Here is a 23,220-nt window from a genome sequence, read left to right on the forward strand (position 1 = left end):
ATACCTGCAGTCTCATCATCATTAATCCAGCACTTCTCATCATTGTTAATCGAGCGCTTCTGTCTGTTTAATCCACTCTTCCGCTTCCGTGCACCAGTAAGACGTTTGTTGGCTCCATTGCCGCCTTCACAGACTTTCTTTACTGGCGTTATCATCTCCTCTTCCTCATCCCCGGCACTAAATAAAGGGGGACTTCCTTCCCTTGACTGGTCATTATTGGCACTGCCAAACTCATTAATGTCAACTACGATCGGGCCACTATTCACAGAAGAAGGAGAATCGTGCTCTGGTTTCTATAAAACAACATTTACATGGAAATCTGAAATATTTGAAGTGGGGGAAACCTTTGAGTCTGGTGATGATTTCACTAGGCCTAGTGTGCTCACACCTAGTCAATAAAAACATGACAAATTAAATTTTAATTTATTTATAAATTCTATAGTTGACTTACATGTAAAAGTACATGCACTAAAAGGCCAAAGAAAAAGTATAAATCAAGATCTAGTATGAAAAATGTTGGTTGTTCATACTAACACAACATTCAAATTATTTTATCTACAAAACCTCATGTTCAACAAAACATAAAGATGCAAATATTTATTAGACAAATTCTATTGATTTTTTTGAAAGTCTGTGTAGATCTTGTTGTATAATGCATTACTGTGAGTAACAGTAATTGTAGTCACAAATGGTCATCGCTGTATTTAGTAATGGTCATCAGCGATATACTGTACACCAAATCATTCCATAGCACAGGAAATCCAGAGAGCTGGCTTACCAGGCCAGAGCACCCTCCTTTCTATTCACAAGTCGTGTTGGCCTTTGTGTTACTTGTTATCCATATATATGTCGTTGTGATATACATGCTAATAACAATTTTACACAGTAAAATCTAGTTTCAAACTATTTATGCATGTGTCCAATTTGTAGCTATTGCACTAGCTAAAAATATTTGTATCTACATATCAAAGGCTATGTCCATTAATTGACTCACAATTTGTCATATTGCATTATCAATGTTCAATGGCCAGTGAGCACAAATTCACATGACATTGACTCATTGAAGAGTTAGTATCCATAATTGCCTAATGAAGGTAGCTAAATAGTCTGGTAATGTTAGAAATGTTTGCCTCATCCCAGGAAACTGTGACATAGGGTCAACATTTGCAGTTGGGTAAACATGCCACGTACTCATTTGATTCCCATGCAACACCATGTAGCTGTACCTACAGTAGTCACTCACCTCCTTCGACTTATCTAATACATATCACAAAGGAATAAACAAAACACAGACTCCTGAAATGCATAAGTGTACAAACCATGGGACCAAGGGGACCATGGCCCTCACTGTACTATTTCCAAATACACTAAAGCATAATTACGTTGCACATGATTGTAATGTTTGCCTGCCCCAAACACCGAAAACTCTCTGTGCCTACAAAGTCATAGGCTTGAGTGTCCAGCCAGTCTTTCTCCTCCTGGGGGACGACTGGCTGGACACTCGACTCTAACAAAGTCAGGACTGCCAAGATATTGAATTGCCCAGGTCGAACTTCTTGGCCAATTTCTTGAAGCAAGTTCTTGTCCAATTTCTTGAGATATCTTGCTTCATTATTTTGCTGTAACTCTAACTATTTTCATTATGATTTGCTTAGCTATACTCCTAAATTGTGTTACTTTTTCACAGTAGCAGTGTCCTTATACTAGACATTTCAAGAATATTTTTACAACTTTCAAAATGGCAGCCTCATGTAGCCAATTTCTTGTAAAATCTTGTTTACATAAGAGTGGCCATTTTCAAACTTTAAAATATTCTTGACATGTCTAGTATATTGACACTGCTACTGTGAAAAAAGTAATATTACAATTTAAGAGCATAGTTAAGCAAATTATGCTGAAAATAGTTAGAGTTACAGCTAAAAAATAAAGCAACATATCTCAAGAAATTGCAGTCAATTACAAGAAATTAGACAAGAACTTGCATCAAATTGACCAAGAAGTTCGACCTGGGCAAGGCGTGAAAGGACATTGGAATACATGGACAACGAGGGTACTGTTTCCTTACAAACTAAAGGTTGTGCTCAAAGTTAGGGGGGACATGTGCCCCCTATGCTCATCCAGCTCCGCCCACTAAAAAGTGCATTTTTGAGAGTTCAGTGAGATCAATTCACATGCTCATACACAGTCCACCTGCATGTCCTCCAAAGCAGCTAGGTACACACCTGACCTGACAACACATTGACAGTGTAACTAATAACTCTAATTAATTAAATACCTAACAAACAATGCGTTGACTCTACCAAACCACGTGTATACCGTCTAACTGTTCCTGACCATATTCCTCAGGATCGATCCGCTTTGGTGTTGGCTGTAGATAGCGAGAAGTTCCAGCTGGACTCGTTTTGCAAGGAGATCGGTTTTCAGAAATATCCTCGTTCTCTGCGTCCGTCTTTTGCCGTTTAGATTGACTAGCGGCTTCTGATTTACGCTTCTGTTTTCGTATGCCAAACATTGTCGAATGCGTTAGCGCGCGCTAACAAAATAGTAGGTTTGTACTGTACGCACTCAGAAACTCAACATATCGCTAAATTAATTAAAACGTTAGAATCAATGCATGTAAAGTAAAAAAAATTAACAATACTTTACAAATGCTGTAAATTATGTTTAACGTCACGTGACATTATTCTAAGTCACGTGACATATCCTAAATCTCTAGTTCTTAGCACTAGTAAAGGAGTCAACGTACGTCAGTGTACGCTAAATATCTATTACAAAATGTGGATGTTTTGATTTTCAAGACATTAGAAATGCAATTTGGAAAGCAGCAGTTAATACCTGTACTTACTCGCTTCGCTCGCTTAACTAACTGCGCGAAAACGGTCTGGACGTCCGAGTCTGTACACGCGAACTCGGCGTGTCGACATGTCTTCAAGTGTCAACACAGTCATTATTCTTACCCCACGATTCGGTCTACGACACGCAGTACGGTCAACGCGTCAATACAGCCAACGCGTAATCTCCCGAAGTAAGACAGTCAAGCAGTCTTTTTCACTTAACGCACGTTAACGTCGAAACCGCTGTTTCTAGCTTCTTTCAGAGCGTCAAGTATTACAAGGTACACCGTTAAGTCTACAAATTGATGAAAATCTATATGTTCGTGTTATCTTTAGTTCTATTTTTACTCGAAATTCTTTGTTACTATGGCAACATGGAGTTTATAGTCCCCGTATTATTGTTTCATGTTTTTTGGCTACCGATTCACCTATTAATCATACTTCCGCACGTAGTCAGAAGGAATCGAATTCGTTGAGTTTGCACGGACGAATCATTTCGAGACCACTAGACACCTCTCCGGTGTTGTCAGGTCCGAAAACTGCGATTGGAGAATCGAAATCGACAGTTGAACAGGCGATAGAGAGTATCAAAGCGAAAAAGTCGAAGACAAGTGTGGACAAAACGGAGGTTGTGGCGAAGAAGAGTGTGTGGGAGAGAGTGAAGCATGAAGCTCTTCATTATTACAACGGATTCAAGTTGTTGTTCTATGATGTTAAGATATCGTCTCGATTGCTGTGGAAATCGATGAAAGGACAGACACTGACGAGACGAGAACGGAAGCAGGTAATAGCGTAGGCAAGTGTTTAGAGATTAATACAGTAGAGATTAGTTAATTTATTAAGCAGAAAAGGAGAGTCGAAGTAGGGAATTGGACTGTCAACTGAAAGTTGCATTTCAAGACACAGGCAGGCAAGCAGACAGACAGGCAGACAGACACACAGACAGACAGACAGACAAACAGATAGACAGACGTACAGACAGACAGGCAGACAAATAGACAGACAGGCAGAGAGACGGACAGACAGACAGATAGACAGACAGACAGACAGACAGACAGACAGACAGTTTATTACTTTCACAGAAAGACAGAAACAGTCGACAGACAGTGACATATCTGACATATTGCTATTTTCTTCTATTGACTGTGTCTCTCTTTGCAGTTTATTAGGACCGTATCGGATCTTTTTCGGCTTGTGCCGTTTTCTGTCTTTATTATTGTTCCATTCATGGAGTTTCTTCTACCTGTGGTATTAGCCATTTTCCCTAGTATGTTACCTAGCACGTTTCAGACAACAATAAAGAAGGTGTGTGTGTGTGTGTGTGTGTGTGTGTGTGTGTGTGTGTGTGTGTGTGTGTGTGTGTGTGTGTGTGTGTGTCTGTGTCTGTGTCTGTGTCTGTGTCTGTGTCTGTGTGTCTGGTGTGGAGATTACGTTTTGTGTTGTTACTTTAAATGTGTTTGTGTTTGTAGAAGGAACGCAAGCAAAAGGAGTTGAAAGTTAAACTTGAGATGGCAAAATTTCTTCAGGAAACTGTGGAGGAGATGGCAGTTGAATCAAAGACGGGAAAAAGGCAGCAAGTTGTCACAGACTTGGCAAAGTTTTTTGAAAAGGTTTTCAAATACATATTGTTATTGTTACACCATGTTTGACTCTGTGTGTGTGTGTGTGTGTGTGTGTGTGTGTGTGTGTGTGTGTGTGTGTGCGTGTGTGTGTGTGTGTGTGTGTGTGCATGTGTGTGTGTGTGTGTGTGTGTGTGTGTGTGTGTGTGTGTGTACGTGTGTGAAAGTCTACGTGTATGACAACCTATTTCACATGCAGGTGCGTACCACAGGAGAGGAGATCGCCACAGACGATTTACTACAGTTTTCTAAATTATTTGAAGATGAGCTAACTCTCGACAATCTCACTCGCCCACAACTCATTGCACTATGTAAATTACTTCTCTTACAACCAGTTGGCACAAGCAACTTTCTCAGATTTCAACTCAAACTGAAGCTGCGACACCTAGAGGCTGATGACAGGGTAAAATTTATTAATGATTTTTGCTAATTTTCAACAGTTTTTTCATTTCAAATTTTATTTGTTAATTTGTTTGCTTGTCACTACATCTTGTTTACTGTACTGTATTTTCTTATTGTTTGTTTGTGGCCGCATTCATGCGTTGACTGAAATCTGTTTTTTGAAGCTGATAATGAAGGAGGGTGTGGCGTCGTTGACTAAATCGGAGCTTCAGGCGGCGTGTCAAGCTCGTGGCATGAGAGCCATCGGGATGTCTGAACATAGACTGAGATCGCAGCTCAGCCAGGTGAGCATGCACACGATTGCGTGACAGTCAGGTCTGTAAGTGGTCATCATTTTGTTCGGTTATGAACCATAAGTCACGTGACTTTGTAAGAGTCACGTGACTTGTACTCAAAATGTGTAGGGGTCAGCTGTCTGTAGGCTATGTTAGTGTTGCGCGACCTTCTTCTCTTCTGATGTTTTCTTGTTGTCCTAATACCTCATTCGCCTATTATATCGCCCATTCCTAACCTGTCTATACGCTATGTGAAGTAGACAGGGGCATAGCCTGACATCTAGACATGCGGGGCTAAACTTCAAGATGTTATTGGACACACCCACTTTTTTGGCATGCTCATTTCATTGGCTTTTCTCAGTCCACAATTTTTATGACCACGTCTACAAACGATAGGGTGTTTATAGCCCTGTCTAGCCTATGCCACGCTACACCCCTGGAGCAGGCCATAACTTTCTGCCAAGAAATGCCTGTACCCAAGTATACGGTCAAACTATGCATACGAAGAATAAACAAAATGGTGTCAGCAAAACGTTCGTCTCCGTCTGTGTGAGCTTGATGAGCTGGTGTCAGTGTTGAGTGAAAGTGCTTACCGCTAGACTTGTTTCTTCGTTGCCATTACTGATACTGATGCTGTTGATGGACTGTGTACTTCGGTTTGTGTGTGTGGTGTTATGTCTCTGAGTATATGCTGATACTGTACCGATACCAGTACCATTGATCTTTCAAACAGATAGTTGCAGGTGGTATTTCTGTTCCGAGTGTCTAGATTGTAGGTATGTTCATACCAAAATGATGCCCTGGCCCTAGTATACACCCAGAAAAAAGGCATTTCTTTCTACAGGGGCATTGGAAGGGCATTAGCCACACAGCCATGGCCGTACCAATTTTTTTAAAAATGGACTTATGTCAGTCACCCATTACCGAGTACTTCCGGTTTAAGAGTAACTGATTAAATAACTAATATAGTTGTAGTTACGTTAGCAGTGTGTACGGATACATTTTTAGGGGTAATCTAGGAGTATAACTACTAGTAGTAACTGCTGTTACCTTTCTCAGCATTGTGCAGTCACAACAGAAGAGTCTGGCCGCATGAGAACAAGGCAGCGGTAGAGAGAGAGTGTGCGCTAATCTTTATAAGCATGCCTACCTAAAGTCCGTTCCAGAATTAAAGTATATCTGCAGTCACAATCGAAAGTGGGCTGCTGATGTGTAACCGTAAAACGGACTGAGGTCATATGGGTATCATTGGAAAGCTCTATATCTGCTTTAGTTAATTACAGATGTCTCTCATTTTTAGGATGCATTACTTCAGAGATAATTAGAGCTTATGTGATGCTCTACAGCACCGTCGGCTTTGTTCTGTGCTGTTTACTGGCAATATATGCCGACAGAGGTAACGAGACACCGAAAGTGATTGCTACGACAGCAGGGCATCTGTTACATTATAAGGTGTTAGGTATCCTAAGCCACTCGCCAAAGCCGCAACTGACTTTAATTCTGGAACAGACTTTAGCACACGCTAGACCGTATCAGTTTACATTTGCTTTGATGCCCCTGTTCTGGTTTATGACGAGCGAATACAGTAGCATTTGCTAGTTCTTGTGTTGTTACTGTGTTTGTCTGATAGCAGTAATTCTGGTGTGGATTGAGACAACGTGGACTCTGTATATGTACTAAATAATCTTTGGGTATACTCTAAATCAACAAAATTTCGTAAACATCTAACTTTTGTAAATTTTGTAAGCGATCTCAGGTTTACTAAAGTTAAACGCTTACTAATTTTTTGCTCTCGGTTTTAGCGAAACTTCACATATACAATCATGACATGTCATGTGTGCCAGACAGTTCGACACCTGATGAGACACATGCTTAGGCGCTTAGGAGATACTTACCTGTGGTGGTGCGGTTATGATTTTCTTTTGATTTTCTGTCGATGTTCTGCACAGAAAATTGGCTGTCCAAAAAACTCACACTGCCAATTACTCTTCTCAAGACTGTCCATGCACTGTAAATTTACACTGAAGGTTCCACAACTTTGGATTTAGGGATATGTCTTTGAGTCCCAAGAAGTACATGTCTCTAGATCCAATTTCTACTGTATCGCGTTGGCGTGCACACGAGGGGAGTACAGAAGGCGAGCGATTTTGCCGTGAGTTGGGTGTCGTAGTGTACATAGTACTCCCAGTCATGCCCTGACGATCGACTCTGACTTGTGTCGTGAGTACAATTTTGTACTTCATCAATGCTTACGAAAGTTTTCTGCTTACAAAATTTTGTTGAATTACAGTACAGTAGAACCTTGCTAATCTGGACCTCACTAATCCGAATCCTCGCTAATCCAAATTACCTTTGGCACTCTGCCTTGCGTATCCAGATCCTATTGGGCAGCCTGATCTGGGTTGCGGTTATCTAGTTTTCAGCAAACGCTCGTTCTAACTATTCTAAGTTAAATCCTGCCTCTCACATTATTTAAAAGTACACATAGTCAGTGCAGCAGTGTTCTTTACCACAAACATGACATGTCTATAGAGATACGTAAATGCGTTAGTGGTCTGGGTGTCTGAGGCAAAGTCAGTTCCTCCAAGGCTACACGTTTTGGAATTTTTGATAAGTTGAACAACTTCACTAATCCAAACAGTGCTTGGCACGGGGCTGTACGGATTAGCGAGGTTCTACTGTATGTGAAACTATATGTAAGTCACAGTCTCTCTACAAACACTGAACTGCAGTCCAGAATCTGGTGTGTAAGAATTATAATTTTTATTTACTTATTAAAAATTGGAATCTTGTAAACTTAACTTGTATTACCATCAAGCTTAATCTGGAGACAGTCCAGCCCCACTGTTTGTGTATACATTCTTAATGACTGCAAATTGATGCTTGGAATTATGTGAGCTCATTGAGCATGAGGCTTAGTCAGTACACACGAGACTATAGCATGCAGTAATTTTATTGTGGATTGATACAGCATGAACTTCTTGTGAATGTAGTAAATAATCTTTGGGTATTTGTTGTTCAGTGGCTTGACTTGCATCTCAAAGAGCAAGTGCCAACGTCGCTGCTGCTGTTGTCGAGGGCTCTCTACTTGCCGGAGAAGCTACCGCCGGAAGATCAACTGAAAGTGGTACTGTCAACATTGCCGGAAGAAATGGTACTGCCTGCATGTTGTCTTTGTTTACACGCTCCAATGTTTTTCCGTCTGTCTGCTTGTCTTTCTATTTGCCTGTTTGTGTGTCCATTTGTACGATTGTCTGTTTGTGTGTGTGTTTGTTGTCTAAGAATATGTCTGCCTATCTGTCCGTCTGTAAGTGTGTGATTGTCTGTCTGTCTGTCTGTCTGTCCATTTTTTGTTAGTGAATATGTCTATCTGTCTGTCAGTGAGTATGTCTGTCTGTCTGTCTGTCTGTCTGTCTGTCTGTCTTTTGTCTGATTGTCTGTATGTTTGTCTGTGTGTTGCTTTGTTGTTTGTCAGTGAGTATGTCTATCTGTCTGTCTGTCTGTCTTTTGTCTGTCAATGGTAGTATATTTTCATAAATCACAGCTATTACAATGAAACGCAAACTACAGATCTCTATAGTGTTGTCAAAGTATAATACATTTTCTACACATTTCCAAGGTCCAAAGCACCTGGAAGACTATATTCAACAATCTAACGTGCAAGTCCCTCTACTTTCCAGTATATAATCCTTGTGTTGCACTTCTGCAATTGAATCGATAAGCGTTCTCTCCAGTAAGTCTTGAACTGAGAACTATTGTTCTTGTCGTGCTCGTCTGTTGACCTTATTGACAACTGATGTAAATATTTTTCTGCTTGTTGACCCCAATGTCCAAAATGCTCGAGAAGAAGTGGAACCAATGTTACAGCCTCTTCACCAGGAAGACGTTTTGTACTGTATTTCTCAGATTTTGTTTGCTTTCTTCGTTATGCAGCAAACCCTCTGTTGATGCTGATAGGAATATTACTTCACTGCTCCAGGGGCCTGTCTGTCTGTCTGTCTGTCGGTCTGTCTGTCTGTCTGTCTGTCTGTCCATTTTTGTCTCATAAATCACAGCTATTACAATGAAATGCAAACTAGAGATTGCTATTAGTGTTCTCAAATGTCAAATGCATTTTCTAAAACACGTTTCCAAGGCCCAAAGGACCTGAAAGACTATATTCGATTGTCTGTCTGCCTGTCTGTTTGCCTGCCTGTCTGTCTGTCTGTGTTTCCGTCTACCTCTCTGTCTGTTTTAGTTAATTAGTTAGTCAGTCTCTGTGTCTGTTTGCCTTTCTATCAGTCAGTTGGTCAGTCAAGTCTGTCTTTCTGTTTGTGTGTATGTCTGTTATGTCTGTACTTTTGTAAACATTTAAGTCTTTCTATTCATAGTTTTCCTTCCTTTTTTTGAAAGGCTTTGCAGTGCTTTTGTTGTAACAGGTTGAGGAGGCTGAAATAAAGGCTAAAGACATAGAAGGAGCAGCTGTGGACAACAGAAAGCGATTGGAAGTTGTCATGAAGCAAGAAGAGAGAATCAAGGAGGAAGAGGAAGAAGAGAAGACCAAAGAGATCAAGAAAGAAGAAGCCAAATCGGCAACAACTGCAGAGCAGGAAGAACTCAAAGTAGAGCGTTTGTTGTTGTTGGGTGGTAGGTGGCATTTGGGTTTGTAGTAGTGTGCTTATCAATTGTGTATTGGGATGTGTAGATGCTGTCCGTTGATTCTCTCTGTGTGTGCCTTGTGTTTGTCACTTGTGTATTTGTTTGTTATTTTAGTTTTTATTTGAATTTTTTATTTCTTTATTTTTCTTTATTTGAATTTAATTTTTTTTATATTTTTAGTTTTATTTTAAATTTTTTATTTTTTATCTCTATTTCTATTTATTATTTGAATTTAATTTTTATTTTATTATTAATTCTCTATATTTTTCATTTATTTTTTTATTGTTTGTTCCTTTTTTAAATTTTAAATTTTTTTGTTTCTTATTAATGTTCAACCTACGTAAGTGAATGTTTGTTCGATTAGTCAATTTAGTAAATTCTGTTTGGCTGGTAGTTTCTTTGTGTGTTTGTTTGTCTGTCTACTAGTGCCGCATGTTTGTCAGGTATGCGACGTGTCGTGTATTTGTCAGTGTTTACTGTTTAGTAATTGGTAGCTCTTTCATCGTGACATCTTGTCTTTCCTAGGACGTGGCTCCTGTTTTGACTCCATCAGTTGGTGTTGCTGTTTTGTCAGCATCTTCTGTTGAAACCTCTGCAGACGAAGTCGTATTGTCCAAAGAAGATCTTCGTGATATCAGTGATGTTGTGTCATCTCTTAAAAAGCCACTGTCCGGAGAAGAGATCTCGCTCGAGGAGCTGAAAGAAGACAGAGAGGAATTTCAGAGTGTAAGCAGATAGAGTAGGCATGTGAATAAGGTGGATTGAGTTACTTCTACTAAATTTACGGTCTTTGTCTATTTGTCTGTCTGTTTGTCTGTCTGTCTGTCAAAGGTATTATATTTTCATAAATCAGAACTATTACAGACTAAATCAAACTAAGCAATACACGATATGCTACAGTTGACCCTAGCAATCTGTCTGTCTGTCTGTTTGTCTGTCTGTGTATTTTTTGTGTCTACAGTAAGTGATATGTCATATTTAGGATGTAGCTGACTTGAAGGCTGAGTGTAGTTCTGTATCACCTGATGAACAATTAGAGGAATCAGTCTCTGCATCGCGTGTTGGAAGGCGAGTTGACCACATGATCAATGAAATTGATTCCACTCTGAAGCAACTTCGACAGCAAGTGGAGGAGCAAGACACAACTGTTGCAGTGTAAGAGACCAGTTCTGTTTGAAAACAGCCATATATATTGTACTTGTAAGTACGTCTTGCCTGTAGAGGTGACATAGTGACAACGAAAGACCTAGCAAATGCTATTAGAATAACAAAGAAAACATCAGATGAGAAGAAGATTCAGCGGATATGTGAAGTGCTGGATGATGACAAGGATGGTTCACTGAGAGTGAATGATGTGATTAAGGTAGAGCAGCACAATGGTCAACAGCTTGGTGTGTGTGTGTGTGTGTGTGTGTGTGTGTGTGTGTGTGTGTGTGTGTGTGTGTGTGTGTGTGTGTGTGTGTGTGTGTGTGTGTGTGTGTGTGTGTGTGTGTGTGTGTGTGCATCTTATGGAAGGATTACATCTGGGACCTTGTAGGGTTGCAGGTTCAAGTCACAGTGATGGCGAGCTATGGTGTAATATCCATACGTAAGAAACTCACACACAATTGCCTCTCTCGACTCAGGAGTATAAATGAGTACCTGGTCATTGACTGGGGTGGCAAATGCCTCCGACTGCGACAAAGTTCATCAGTCACTGGAGTTCTGGTGGGATTTCAGGTGCCCACACCACAGTTAGCGTTGCAGTCGGCGCTCCTACAAGCACCTAGCCAGGCTCCAGGAGATTGCATAGCACGGCCCATAGCTCCTACTTAGTGCACAGGAACCCAGCCATCTGGCTGGGGGCATAACCGTAAACGGCAGCTCCTTATCCATTTGCCATTTTGTGTGTGTGTGTGTATGTGTGTGTGTGTGTTTGTTTTTTAATAGGAACAAGTCAAAAATGTTAATATCTACGTACCTAGGTAATCGAATTGATTGCTCGCGAGGATACTGACCTCAAAGCTGCACAAGTCTCCAGCATGATGGCTTTACTGAAGAAAGAAAATCAAGTCAATACCAAAAGTTTACAAGGGAAAAGCCCATGATGTGCAAGTTTCATTTGTATCTATTTTGTGAAGATGATTAATATGTAATGTCGGTGTTGCAATCAAATGTAATAGATATACGTATTTATTACTAACCCCTCTGAATGGTAGCACAGACTGAAAACATGGATCACATATGGATGACACTGGACAAATTGAGATAGATCTAGAGTTACTTGTAATATGCGATTTTCAATACACACAACATTGTTTATCAATCGTAAATGTTTTGTCTATCACAAATTTGCATGGGTACTGCACAGTAAGGTATATTTCCTTATGATTGGTTTCAATGAAGTTTTCACACACACACACACACACACACACACACACACACACACACACACACACACACACACACACACACACACACACACACACACAAGAAGATCGACACCAAATCTGTACCCCCAACACCTTCAGCAACCATTCTATTCACAAACATGAAATTAATATTTAATATTCACTAAATCACTACACTTCACAGTCTATCAGATTGAGTCTCTAATTCTGCACAAGAATAACTGTCACTGTTAGAAGACATCACTGCCTTAACTGTCTGCACTGGCCTAATGAACCATAAAGAAACCAAGCCAATTATTGACACTACAGAGGATCCCATCAAGAACGGTTTATAGTTTCCAAACCCACTATAGGTCCCATTGACAATGAGTGGACCCATTATTCCTCCTAATCCACTCATTATTGTGTACAAACCCAATGTAAATGATCGTCTTGCAGGGCCATACAAATAGTGGCACAGCCCTCCTGCAGAACCTTTGTAGATGGGATTTACCAGCATATAGGCTGCAAGGAAAAACATTCCCAGATATCTACTCTGTGCTCCCTTCGTCTTCAGAATGATTGAGAGAGCAAGTCCAAGAAATAGAATACTTGAGAGAAAGAATGCCAGTAGCATTATGTTTTTTAGACCAATTTTGTCTGATAGTATGAGGCACAATACACGACCGGTAACATACGATCCCATCAAGATGGCAGCGAGGAAGCTCACGGGTGGATCACTAGTAGTCCAGATGGCTAACATAAGAGGCTCTTGATAGACAATTACTCCCATTACGGGAATATATGCACACAGAATGACCACACAAAAAAGCACGTAGTAGCCCAGCATCATGACGTTCATCGACTTCTTTTGTTCCTCATAAACATTCGTTTCCTTAGTAATGGATGTCTTGGTCTTGTCTCTCGGCACGAAAGAAGTCGAGATGACCGGTAGCCACGGCGACAACAAAATCACAGTAAACAGACCCAAGCATAAAAATATCGTTCCTTCATTGATGTGAACGCTAGCAAACAGAGTGCGCAAACCGATTACAATCTGGCTGCTAGCAAGGCTCCCAAATCCAGAGCTAACGCAAAAGATGGCTCCAGCAAATCCTGGTTTATCAGGTAGCCGACGTATTGCCAGCTCAACCATAATCATGAAAATTGTACTTATTCCAAAAGCCATTAATGGAAACATAGAAATGTAAAGAATTTCTCCAATTACATTCATCTCTTTACAAAAAATGACTGAGACTCCAGCAATTCCTTGAGCAGCAGCCAGCATGATGACTGCAGTCATGATCCATCGAATTCCTACAAATCCGGTCAGACAGGATGCAAAGAAGCCACTGGCTATCCAACCGACTGCCAGTGCCGAGCTGCCGTAGACTGTCGCAGAAGACGACCAGGGAGGAGAGCAGGCAGTTTGTATTGGGTGGATGAGATAGCTAGTCACGTATTGGACTCCACCAGCGAATCCATAGACTGCACAAACAAGGAGAGACATCACACGACGAATGCGGTCATCGTTGGACACTGCACGGTCTGCACCCGTATTACTGTTTCCTGCTAGTAGATAATCACTCTCATTTGACATACTGAAGCCCCATGTTGATTAGCTAGCTAACACTCTCCGGGTTGTGTGAGATGCGCAATGTTGTCTAGGGTTCCAAGGCACATACGGGTTCAGCTCAACGATAAAGGAAGTCTTGGCAGAAACTCTTACTATAGAGGGAAAGGACTTTGAAAAACGGTATTTTGTTTGCTAGCTGCCACAACGAATGGGAACTGTTTGACATTCTGTTCTTTCATGATTTCTAGAGACGTTGCACGGGTACAGTACGTCTCACAGTCGCAGCTTGCAGTGTAATACTGAAAGGGTTGTACCGGACTGCCACTCTGGTGAGTTTAATCGGAAAAAGTATTTTTTAATATATGTTTCAATTATTTTATACGAAAATCTCAACTATTCAATTTCTTTGTGCTTACTACTATTTTACTTACACGTGTATATGCTCTTGTGTACGAAATTAGTGTCACGTGTATTGCCACGTGTAAAGGGACCTCATACTCCAAAAATTAAAATGCCAGATCTCACACTGAGAAAGAAGTAGGAGGGAGAAGAAACCAACCGGTAGACTCATTTTCTGCATGGAATATCCTACTTAATCAGTAAGATTTGTAATCTGTTGCTTATTGTGATTTATGATTTTGGCCTACTTATAGAGGGGGTCTTACCTACTGTACAAACAGCAACCAGATGCAGCACCTCTAGTGGGCATGCCCAAATGTGGTTCAGGCATCTTATTTCTGGTGCCTCAGGCAACTATCAGATGATCTGTAGTTGAGTCAACGGTAGTGGCACGTAGTGCAACTGTGTTGGTTACAACGGTAGCTGGAACTTCTACTATTGGATGTTACTCAAGGTTTTTGCCCACGGTGGTTGGAGGCGGTCGGGCCCAACCATTACTCGGCAAACACTGACCGTCACTCCACATGTCCCGACCACCACTATATATTATAGCTAGTGGTTTACTTGCTCCAAGACGTCTAGCCTTGCCATGGTATAAACATGAGACTGGGCAACATAGTTCTCTAACTGTTGACAGAAGTTGGAGGTTTCTTAGTCTGCTTTTTTAGATAATAGACCATCAACAGCGCTATACATTCTTTTTGGCACTTTCTTGTCCGAAATAAACCACGCCCTTAATGCTGCAGATACTCGACCATCACTCCAAAAATCCTGGGCAGAACACTGGTTACTGTTTTGACTATTTTGCAATGGCTTGGAAATTCAAGGGGCTGTCAGTATAACAGTCGGTACACTACAAGCTCACATATGCAAGTGCTCTATGTTGTGTCATGAATTAAATCTTTTCCATGCGTTCTCGACGCTTCAAGTAGCTATTAGCTATATACAGCTTCATGTGACATGCATTGGCCCTATCATTGCACATGGGCCTGTTGAACGATCATACTATAATAGGTCGTTAATCCTGAGTTGTGTGTGTGTGTGTGTGTGTGTGTGTGTGTGTGTGTGTGTGTGTGTGTGTGTGTGTGCGTGTGCGTGCGCCAATGTCATAACTGATTGTGACAGTGACATTCACCAAATCACAATATTGCGTAACTGGTATATTATATATAGCAAGCCTTTGCTAAATATTAGCATGCATACATGTACATGAAGCCTACCACATCCACTCCTCACGAAGGACGAAGGGCACACTCATTACCTCGTGCATGCGGTCTTAATTAAGGAATTAGTGTGCGGCAGATTTGTTCCGAATGTGGACACGCAAGAGGCCTGCCTGATAAGCGGGAATCTCCCACGTTATGAGGGAGAGTTGGCAGGATTGTTGTTAGAATCCTTGTTGATCGACTTGTAGCGCAGTGATAATGATACCATCTAAGGAACACCTCTCGCTGACACGCACGTGCAGCGTCTTTAGCTCCTTTTGCCGTGATGCTCTGTAGAGCGACGCATGTGCTGCTACAATGATGCCAAGTAGATTGCGAGGCTAGAAAGTCTAGAAACTGTAGTGACAGTACCATACAGCATATAGTAGCGAGGCATGAGTTTACCCAAAGAGTAAACAGAGCCATAGATATACATATTATTGCGTTTAGACAGAAGGTGCAAAGTCGTAGGAGGCCTAGGGTTGACGAGGAAGGCCAATCTGTGGTTTGAAGTAGGAGTGAAAGGCATTAGCTAACGGTGTGATGCAATACGTTTGGTGATTGTGCGCTTTCGATCAAAGGAATCGCAACAAGTCGTTACGGAGAGATCCAAGGCTTAGCCCTAAGGTGAGAAGTGAGAATTATAATTTAAGCAGTAGAACCCGAGTATAGGTGCGGCTGGGAATACATCTGCACGACGTTTATGAGTTGTTTATTCGCTGCAGGGAGTTTTGATGACAGTTTACTGTAATTCGTGTTTTCTTCCGTAAAACGTATTGGTTGGTCGCCTTAGAAGGATGACGTGACGCTCCACAGTCCGTGACGTCGTTCTTGCCCTAGGGGATAGGCGAAGTCAACGGTAGACACAGACGAACTTGAAGGGAATAGAAACTTACTGTACCATGGAAACTAGTGTGTTATGCTGTAAGTGCTTGTGATTACATTTCTCTCTGTTGTTTGGTTAGTGTCGTCTCGTGATCAGTCTCGTTTGAGGATTAAATCAGGAACGTCCAACGCACAACGAGATTGGTCTCGAGACTGTGGCTGTATGGTTGATGTCGATCTACACACGTTGATACTTGTATTGTATATGTTCAATTTGCAGGGCTTGTATATTGCCTTTGTTTTCCATTGAACTGAAGCATGTTTTATGTTCATAAGCGATGTTTATCACATGGTGCTTATAAATTAATTATGCAGAGAGAAGAAACATATGCGAGTGAAGATTGAAGTTACCAGCAACTTATTGAACATTTGTTGTTCTGTTGTATTGTGCTATTACTGTTGAGATGGCCAAACGAGATTATTTTGATGTGCTAATTGTTTGCCCTCGGGAGTCAGATCTCCAGGCTGCACTTGATGTGTTTCAGCACGAAACAAGCAGCACATTTGAAGGAGCTCACACGGATCTTCCTTACAACATCCGTTTATGTCGTGGATGGAACGGTTTGCCATTTACTATTGCCATGGTAGCTCAGGTTGAATGTGGTGGCATTGAAACTGTGAAGCTTGTTGCCCACTTGGCAAAAGATTTCTCTGTTGGTTTGATTGCAATGACGGGCATTTGTTCAGGAGAAGAAGACAGAAATAGAGGAATAGAGTATGGGACAGTTGTGGTGGCGAAGAGAACGGCAACGGAATGTGAGGGATTGAAGAAGGCAGATGGAACTGTTCAATCTCGTGCTCGCTACGTAGAATTGAACAAAAAGCTGTTTCCGCCATTAAATGAGCTTGTCCAGACAAGAGAGAATCGCAAGTGGTTGTCGTATGTTCCTGCTGAATTATATCGTCCTAGTCCACGATATGTAAAGGACTTGTTGTTGGAGTGTGTTATTAACAAACAGCCAATTGCGAAGAAGATGCTTCTAACAAATGTGGTGGACAAGCTTCCAACCCTCACTAAAGTCAACATCAACGAGACTTTGGAGAATATGCAGAAACAGCAAGAACCATTGGTGTATGCAGAACGTAGAACTCGAGAATACAAGTCAACTACAGCGGGGGAGCTGTATCCTCATGACCAAGTCGAATTTCCTTGTGAAGACAATACCATTACTGTTATAGCTGCATCGATAGGATCAATGTCAATGGAGACTGAGAAACTTGACACAGAAATGAAAGAAGTGAGGCTGCGTATGGCAGATCACGACATCAAAGCTATTGATAGAGAAGCTCATTTCTTCATGGAACAAGCAACAGACAGCTTCAGCCCAGGATTGCCAGCTGTGATGAAAGGAATATCTAATTATGGTACCGAGGCCAGCAAGCTGAGCTATTATGAACCTTATGCTGCTTCTACGTCAGCTGCATTTTTGAGGCATTTTATCACTGAAAAGAAGTCTGTCATCAGTAAGTAGTGATGTTCAGAGTGCAACCTATGAACTCAAATGTATATTATGTAATTTTGTAGGTTGTTGGTCAAGGGAAAGTCATCTGTTTGATTTGTCTGCTATTGTGGGTGGCACTTGGCGTGATGTGGCTAAACTTCTGAAATTGAGCAATGATGATATTGAAATGGTAGAATTGGAGGTTCATACGAAGAGAGAGCAAGCACATAGCATGCTATTCAAATGGCAGTTCAAGTTTAGAGACAATGCAAAGATAGAGATTGTAAAGAAGGCGATGAAACACATTGAAGAAAAGAATGAAGCTGAAGCTGTTAACAGTAAGTAGTCAATGTTGTAGATGTTGATAACAAAAACTAAACTAAGAATATGGGCAATAAATATTGTGGCTTTAAAGTTTTATTTATTATTATCTATCCTAGTTTTAGGCTGCGGTACAGTTTTTGCAATAACTAAGTTTAACTGAAAGTCTGGTTTTGTCATTGTTTTACTTGTGCTTTAATGTTATACGGATTGCAGTTGTGCTAGGTTATTGAATAGATATCTACTGTTGATTACGAGGTCTATATTATAGAATAACCTTTAATACTAAATTGTAATATTTATTTTGTTTTAGACACAATTTTTCCTATTCAGCTAATGGAAGAAAAACAATTTTGTGGGCGCAGGATACAATTGAATGACTTGGCCAACACACTGTGGGGAGGAAATCCTCCAGATGTGTCTACGGAATTGAAGTTTGGTTGTGTGGTATGTACAAACTAGGTAATAAGATTATGATTAAGATGTTGGCAATATTGTTTTTGTATTGCATATAGGTGGTTAAAGGAATGGGTGGAATAGGAAAATCATCTTTTACTGCTAAATATGCGTTGCTATGGAAACACTTGTATAGTGATGGAGTACTATATTTTAATGCAGAATCATGGGCGACACTTACAAGCTCAGTCATATACAATGTAAGTCAGCACATCTACATAGATTAATATTGTGTCAACAAGTTACCACAGTTTTTCATTACAGCTCTCAGTGTTGTGTCCAACTTTTGTTGCATGTCGACAAAGTCAATTTGAAAACATCAGCAAGAATTCATTAGAAGTTAACAATGAAGTGCTGCTTGATTACGTCAACAAGCATCACAAAATGCTGTTGATTTATGATGGTGCAGATGATCTCTCTTTCTTGCCTGAAGTTCTTCCCCGCTCGTCTTCTCTTGTTCATGTGTTGATCACAACTCGATGTGATGATTGTTCAGCGTTGCAGCAAGTAAGTGCTGTTGTCCCTCTTGGTTGTTTGGAAGATGAAGATGCTGTTTCAGCTCTATCCAAATGGTCTGGTCGCCAACCATCCCCCTATCAAAAAACAGCAGCAATAACTAAGTTATCAATCGAGCCTCCCATAGAAAAGCTACCAATTGCTCTTGCTCATGCAGGCACCTATGTGAGAAAGGCTCGTCTTAGTTATGATGAATATTACAAATTGTTGAAATCAGAAAAAGTGAAACTTGAGGCATTGGCATTGGATCTGAACAAGTTATTGCATTACTTCAATGCTAGTAGTCTACGTGAAGAACTTTTGCTAGCTCGTTTGAGTCAGCCTGCTGATTTGAAAAGGTTGACCGACATGGATGTTGATGGATTGAATATGAGAGAAACTGACAAAACTGTAGTTAAAAATATGAGAGAGTTTTTGTCTTCCAGTCATGTTCACCTCACATGGCAGATGGACATTGACTTGGTTAAACGAGATAATCCAAAAGCATTGTCACTTCTTGAATATGCATCCTTTTTGTCGTCAAGGGACATTCCAGCAAAACTAGTTTCTCCTCTTGTATTTGATGCTGCTGCCAAGTATGAGTACAGTTTGTGTGTCTCAACTTTGTCTTCGCACAGCTTAGTTGAATTTCATGAAACAGAAAAAGGCTACACTTTAAATATTCATCCATTAGTACAGGCGACGGTGTTAGAACGCATCAAACAGCAACCTAATGAGACTGAACGTAAACTAACTGTGCTATGCAAACATATGCTGACTCAAGTACCTGATCATGAAATTGACTTGTTGTCGTTCTCAGCTGATGGACCATATCAACTTGTTTCTCACTTGTTTTCTTTGGCTAACAATGTGTTGCTAGCTGGTATCAAGACGATGGCTTGCTTAGAGCTAGCTATTCGAGCATGTCGTTCTTCTGTATTTTATCAGTCAGCTGAGATGTCTTATTTTTTGATTGAAAAAACGGATAGCCTTCTACGCCACTGTCACTGTTGTTCAGACGAGGACAAATTGATTTACTTAATAAAAGGTATGACTGCAGCTTCACGTGTTGATAATATAATGTGTTGTTTGTAATAAATGTTTGTACTTGGATTATTTAGTGAAAACTTTGCTAAGCACTGTTCATTTGCAGTCGATGAAAGTAGAAAAGGCGTTCGCAGTGTCACTGGAAACAAAGAAGATGATTGACGAGTTAGGACCGGACGAGAAGAGCAAAGTGTATACACAACAAAGAGATGGTAAGCTGCAATGATTGATGATGCATGTATGACTATATGAAAAATGTAACGTAACGTGTTGTCTTGATCCGCTTGGTATAAGTAATTTTCTTGATTGCATGAAATAAATACTATAGTTATCAAGTAGAATTTTTGACAGTTTTAGTTTATGCTGTTTTGCATTACCACAAAAATCAATATTTTGTTCGTATTATATTAGTTTTATAAACATCATTATAAACTATTGACAATAGTTTCAGTATTTTAGGAAAAATTTGGTTTTTTAGTCAAAATCTAGTGGCAGTTTGGCAATGTAATCAACACTGTGTTGTAGCGCTGTGGAATGCCTTTCGTTCCAGTGGGAAACATAACAACAAGGGAGGCGCTACTGATTACCTAATGGAGCTGATTTCTCTGATCAAAAATTCAAACAAGCACATTGCAACTGAATGTATCGAAAGTAATGCTGATTTGATGAATACACTACTACTGCAGTTGGGTTTTCTTGCAACAGAGGTTTGTCTTTATCTGTTAGTGTCGTGCAGAATGACAGAAAACATTCGTGATGCGAACTTTGAAAAGTTACCAAAGCAAGTTTTCTTAAATTTTTTGAAACAGTTGAGTGGTGGTGAGGAATGTGATTTGATAATCGGTGAGCGATGTAATTTATTAATATTACAAGTAAAATGCAGTCAAATTTTCAATTTGTATTGATTGACCTCAAACTGTTGTTTGCGTCATGTAGTCTGGAGAAAATTAACTACTTACAAACAAGTTATTCTTCTAAATATTGGAGAATTTGAGTTAATGTAGCCTTTCTTCTTCGGCCCAATAGCGTACACTAGCATACGTTTTTTCAAGTTGTGTCATGTGCTTACCTTTATTACGGTGTTTTTAGTACTCGAGTCTACGATTGCCGTTTCCCCAAAATAGACCTTCTATTTCCACATTATAGCTAATTAAAGAATTGTTAATAAAGTAAAGATTTAAGTCTATTGACGTATAATGCAGTATATTTTGTATTTTGCTTAATTCCTGATATGCAAGTTCAGCTGGAGATTTCGGTCATTATTATGTCCTCCTTGTTGAGGATTTGTTTGTTAATTTCTTGTAGCTCTGATAGAAAAGTCGGAGTTGGAGATTACTGAAGCCAGTGGATCAGATGGCAGACTTACTGAAGCATTGAAATTAGCAGAAGAAGCTTTACGTGCAACTCAGTCTTTACCAACATCATCAAAAATTTTGGTTGAAATTTGTACGTAAACGTAACTTTTATTGTAATAACATGGTCTGAATTTACTACCAGTGTCAATGGGTGTTGATTCTGCTTATTTTAGGCAAAAGCCAAATGGCTAGGTGCTACAGAGAATTAGGAAAAACGGAAATGTGCTTAGAACTACAGAAAGAAATAATGGAAATTGGGAAAGAAATATATCCTGATGTATGCAGAGCTCTACTCAAAGGTTAGGGTCTTCTTTATCTGTTCACATTGCTTTGCGCTTTCACTTCGATTTATACTCTTCAGCATTGGGAGAGGTATTTATCGCTCTTCTTGGAGTATCCAATTCAGCTGAGGCGATACAGTTGCGCAAAGCAGCCTTATATGATCGTCAACAGCAGCAGCAGCAGCAGCAGCAGCAGCAGCAGCAGCAGCAGCAGCAGCAGCAGCAGCAGCAGCAGCAGCAGCAGCAGCATGCCATATTGTATGATAAGAAGCTAGACACTATCGTTATGAAATATAATATCATAACTTCATGCTGATATTTTGTCGTTTATGTAGGTCTATGACGTGGTATTTTCGTCTGTTATCAGATCTAGCAGGTCAGAGACCATGAAATTTCAAAAATTGGAGTCTGAGAACAGACGTAGCTGTGCTGCTTTGCCTATCAGTCTCATCATGCAGATTCGCATCTATTTATGCATGCAGAGAAGCTGTTGTAGGTTTCCTGTATAGATACACAGTAATATTGACTGTCTGCCATTCTGACTGCGGTCTTTCTCTGTATGATTTGATTTGAATTTTAACTACAATGATACACTCTAAACCTTTGACTTCAGTAATTTTCCTTTTGCAGCTACTTAACGGAATTGATGGACCTACACCTAGACCGTGTTCACACCGACATCTGGACTAACTCTGATTAGGCCAACATTAACGCAAGCGCGTTCACACCGCTAACTATGATTAATGCATCACGTGGGCACTTGAGTCTAATTAGCCTCGACAGTTTTCATCCGCCATATTCGGCAAGAATTCGCGAGAATTCTCTTGACGAATACATTGCTTTTAGGTTTTGAAGAGAGAAACATTTAGTTTGTTTTTTCCAGCAGCCTCTTCAGGGATGGTAGGAAGTTATCACGTGTGCAGGAACGTACGTAGTGGACATCAGCCTCCGCTTCCGTATACGTCGCCATATTGTTGCTGCGTTTGTACTTATAAACATACAACACCACATCAAAAACATCGGCAGCATGTTCTTCTTATATACTACCTCACGTGTCAAAGTCACGTGCAACCACTAACGCTACTAATGGAGTGGTAATACTGCTCTTTACGGCGTTAGAATGGCGGTAACACTGGTCATGATTAGGACCGGTGTGAAAGAGTAGCTATAGTGCACTAACGCCAGACTAATCATAATTAGGCCTGGTGTGAACACACTCGTAGACCTTTACAGTTTACTTTTAGTCTTCAGTGCATATTTAGTCATTTTGATCGACTGTAAACTATGTATGTAATGTTTTGAGTATTTAGACATGACACTCAGAAAATGCAGTTGTTTCTGTGAATTCAATGATTCCATGCTATTTCTGTATGCTCTTTACAAGTCACGTGCAGACAAGTGACGTGAAGACAAGTCACGTATCAGTTTACATTTGCTTTGACGCCGTTGTTCTGGTTTATGACGAGCGAATACGGAAGCATTTGCTAGTTCTTGTATTATTACTGTGTTTGCCTAATAGCAGTAATTCTGGTGTGGATTGAGACAGCTTGGACTCTGTATATGTACTAAATAATCTTTGGGTATACTGGAAATCAACAAAATTTCGTAAGCATCTAACTTT

General features: G+C 40.3%; 3 protein-coding genes across 3 annotated transcripts in view; 1 reads left to right on the forward strand and 2 right to left on the reverse strand.

Moving 5' to 3' along the window:
* LOC134185045 (uncharacterized) overlaps positions 1-2,512 on the reverse strand; it is a 6,000-nt gene extending 3,488 nt beyond the window's left edge. The window contains exons 1-3 of the mRNA XM_062652829.1: positions 2,317-2,512; positions 345-388; positions 5-293 (exon numbers count right to left, since the gene is read on the reverse strand). Coding sequence (XP_062508813.1) covers positions 5-293; positions 345-388; positions 2,317-2,512 — 529 coding nt within the window. The remainder of the gene's footprint in view (positions 1-4; positions 294-344; positions 389-2,316) is intronic.
* Positions 2,513-2,888: 376 nt separating this feature from the next.
* Positions 2,889-12,074, forward strand: LOC134179609 (mitochondrial proton/calcium exchanger protein-like). The gene is made up of 13 exons (XM_062646547.1): positions 2,889-3,025; positions 3,088-3,115; positions 3,171-3,618; positions 3,996-4,139; positions 4,304-4,444; positions 4,653-4,856; positions 5,020-5,139; positions 8,153-8,284; positions 9,549-9,731; positions 10,294-10,494; positions 10,751-10,923; positions 10,990-11,131; positions 11,733-12,074. The coding sequence occupies exons 1-13, from the start codon at positions 2,923-2,925 to the stop codon at positions 11,853-11,855; spliced, it is 2,142 nt and encodes a 713-aa protein (XP_062502531.1). The 5' UTR covers positions 2,889-2,922; the 3' UTR covers positions 11,856-12,074.
* A 198-nt stretch (positions 12,075-12,272) lies between these two features.
* On the reverse strand, positions 12,273-13,738 carry LOC134194195 (uncharacterized). The gene has a single exon (XM_062663125.1). The coding sequence runs from the start codon at positions 13,735-13,737 to the stop codon at positions 12,337-12,339; it is 1,401 nt and encodes a 466-aa protein (XP_062519109.1). The 5' UTR covers position 13,738; the 3' UTR covers positions 12,273-12,336.
* Between the last annotated feature and the right edge of the window lie 9,482 nt (positions 13,739-23,220).

This window comes from Corticium candelabrum, chromosome 1, assembly GCF_963422355.1.
Source record: "Corticium candelabrum chromosome 1, ooCorCand1.1, whole genome shotgun sequence".
Taxonomy (NCBI): domain Eukaryota; kingdom Metazoa; phylum Porifera; class Homoscleromorpha; order Homosclerophorida; family Plakinidae; genus Corticium; species Corticium candelabrum.

Coding starts and splice junctions, on each gene's coding strand:
- LOC134179609 (XM_062646547.1), top strand. CDS start 2,923: ATGTCTTCAAGTGTCAACACAGTCATTATTCTTACCCCACGATTCGGT. Junction 3,116..3,170: donor AGAGCGTCAAGTATTACAAG/GTACACCGTTAA, acceptor TGTTATCTTTAG/TTCTATTTTTACTCGAAATT. Junction 3,619..3,995: donor CGAGACGAGAACGGAAGCAG/GTAATAGCGTAG, acceptor CTCTCTTTGCAG/TTTATTAGGACCGTATCGGA.
- LOC134194195 (XM_062663125.1), bottom strand. CDS start 13,737: ATGTCAAATGAGAGTGATTATCTACTAGCAGGAAACAGTAATACGGGT.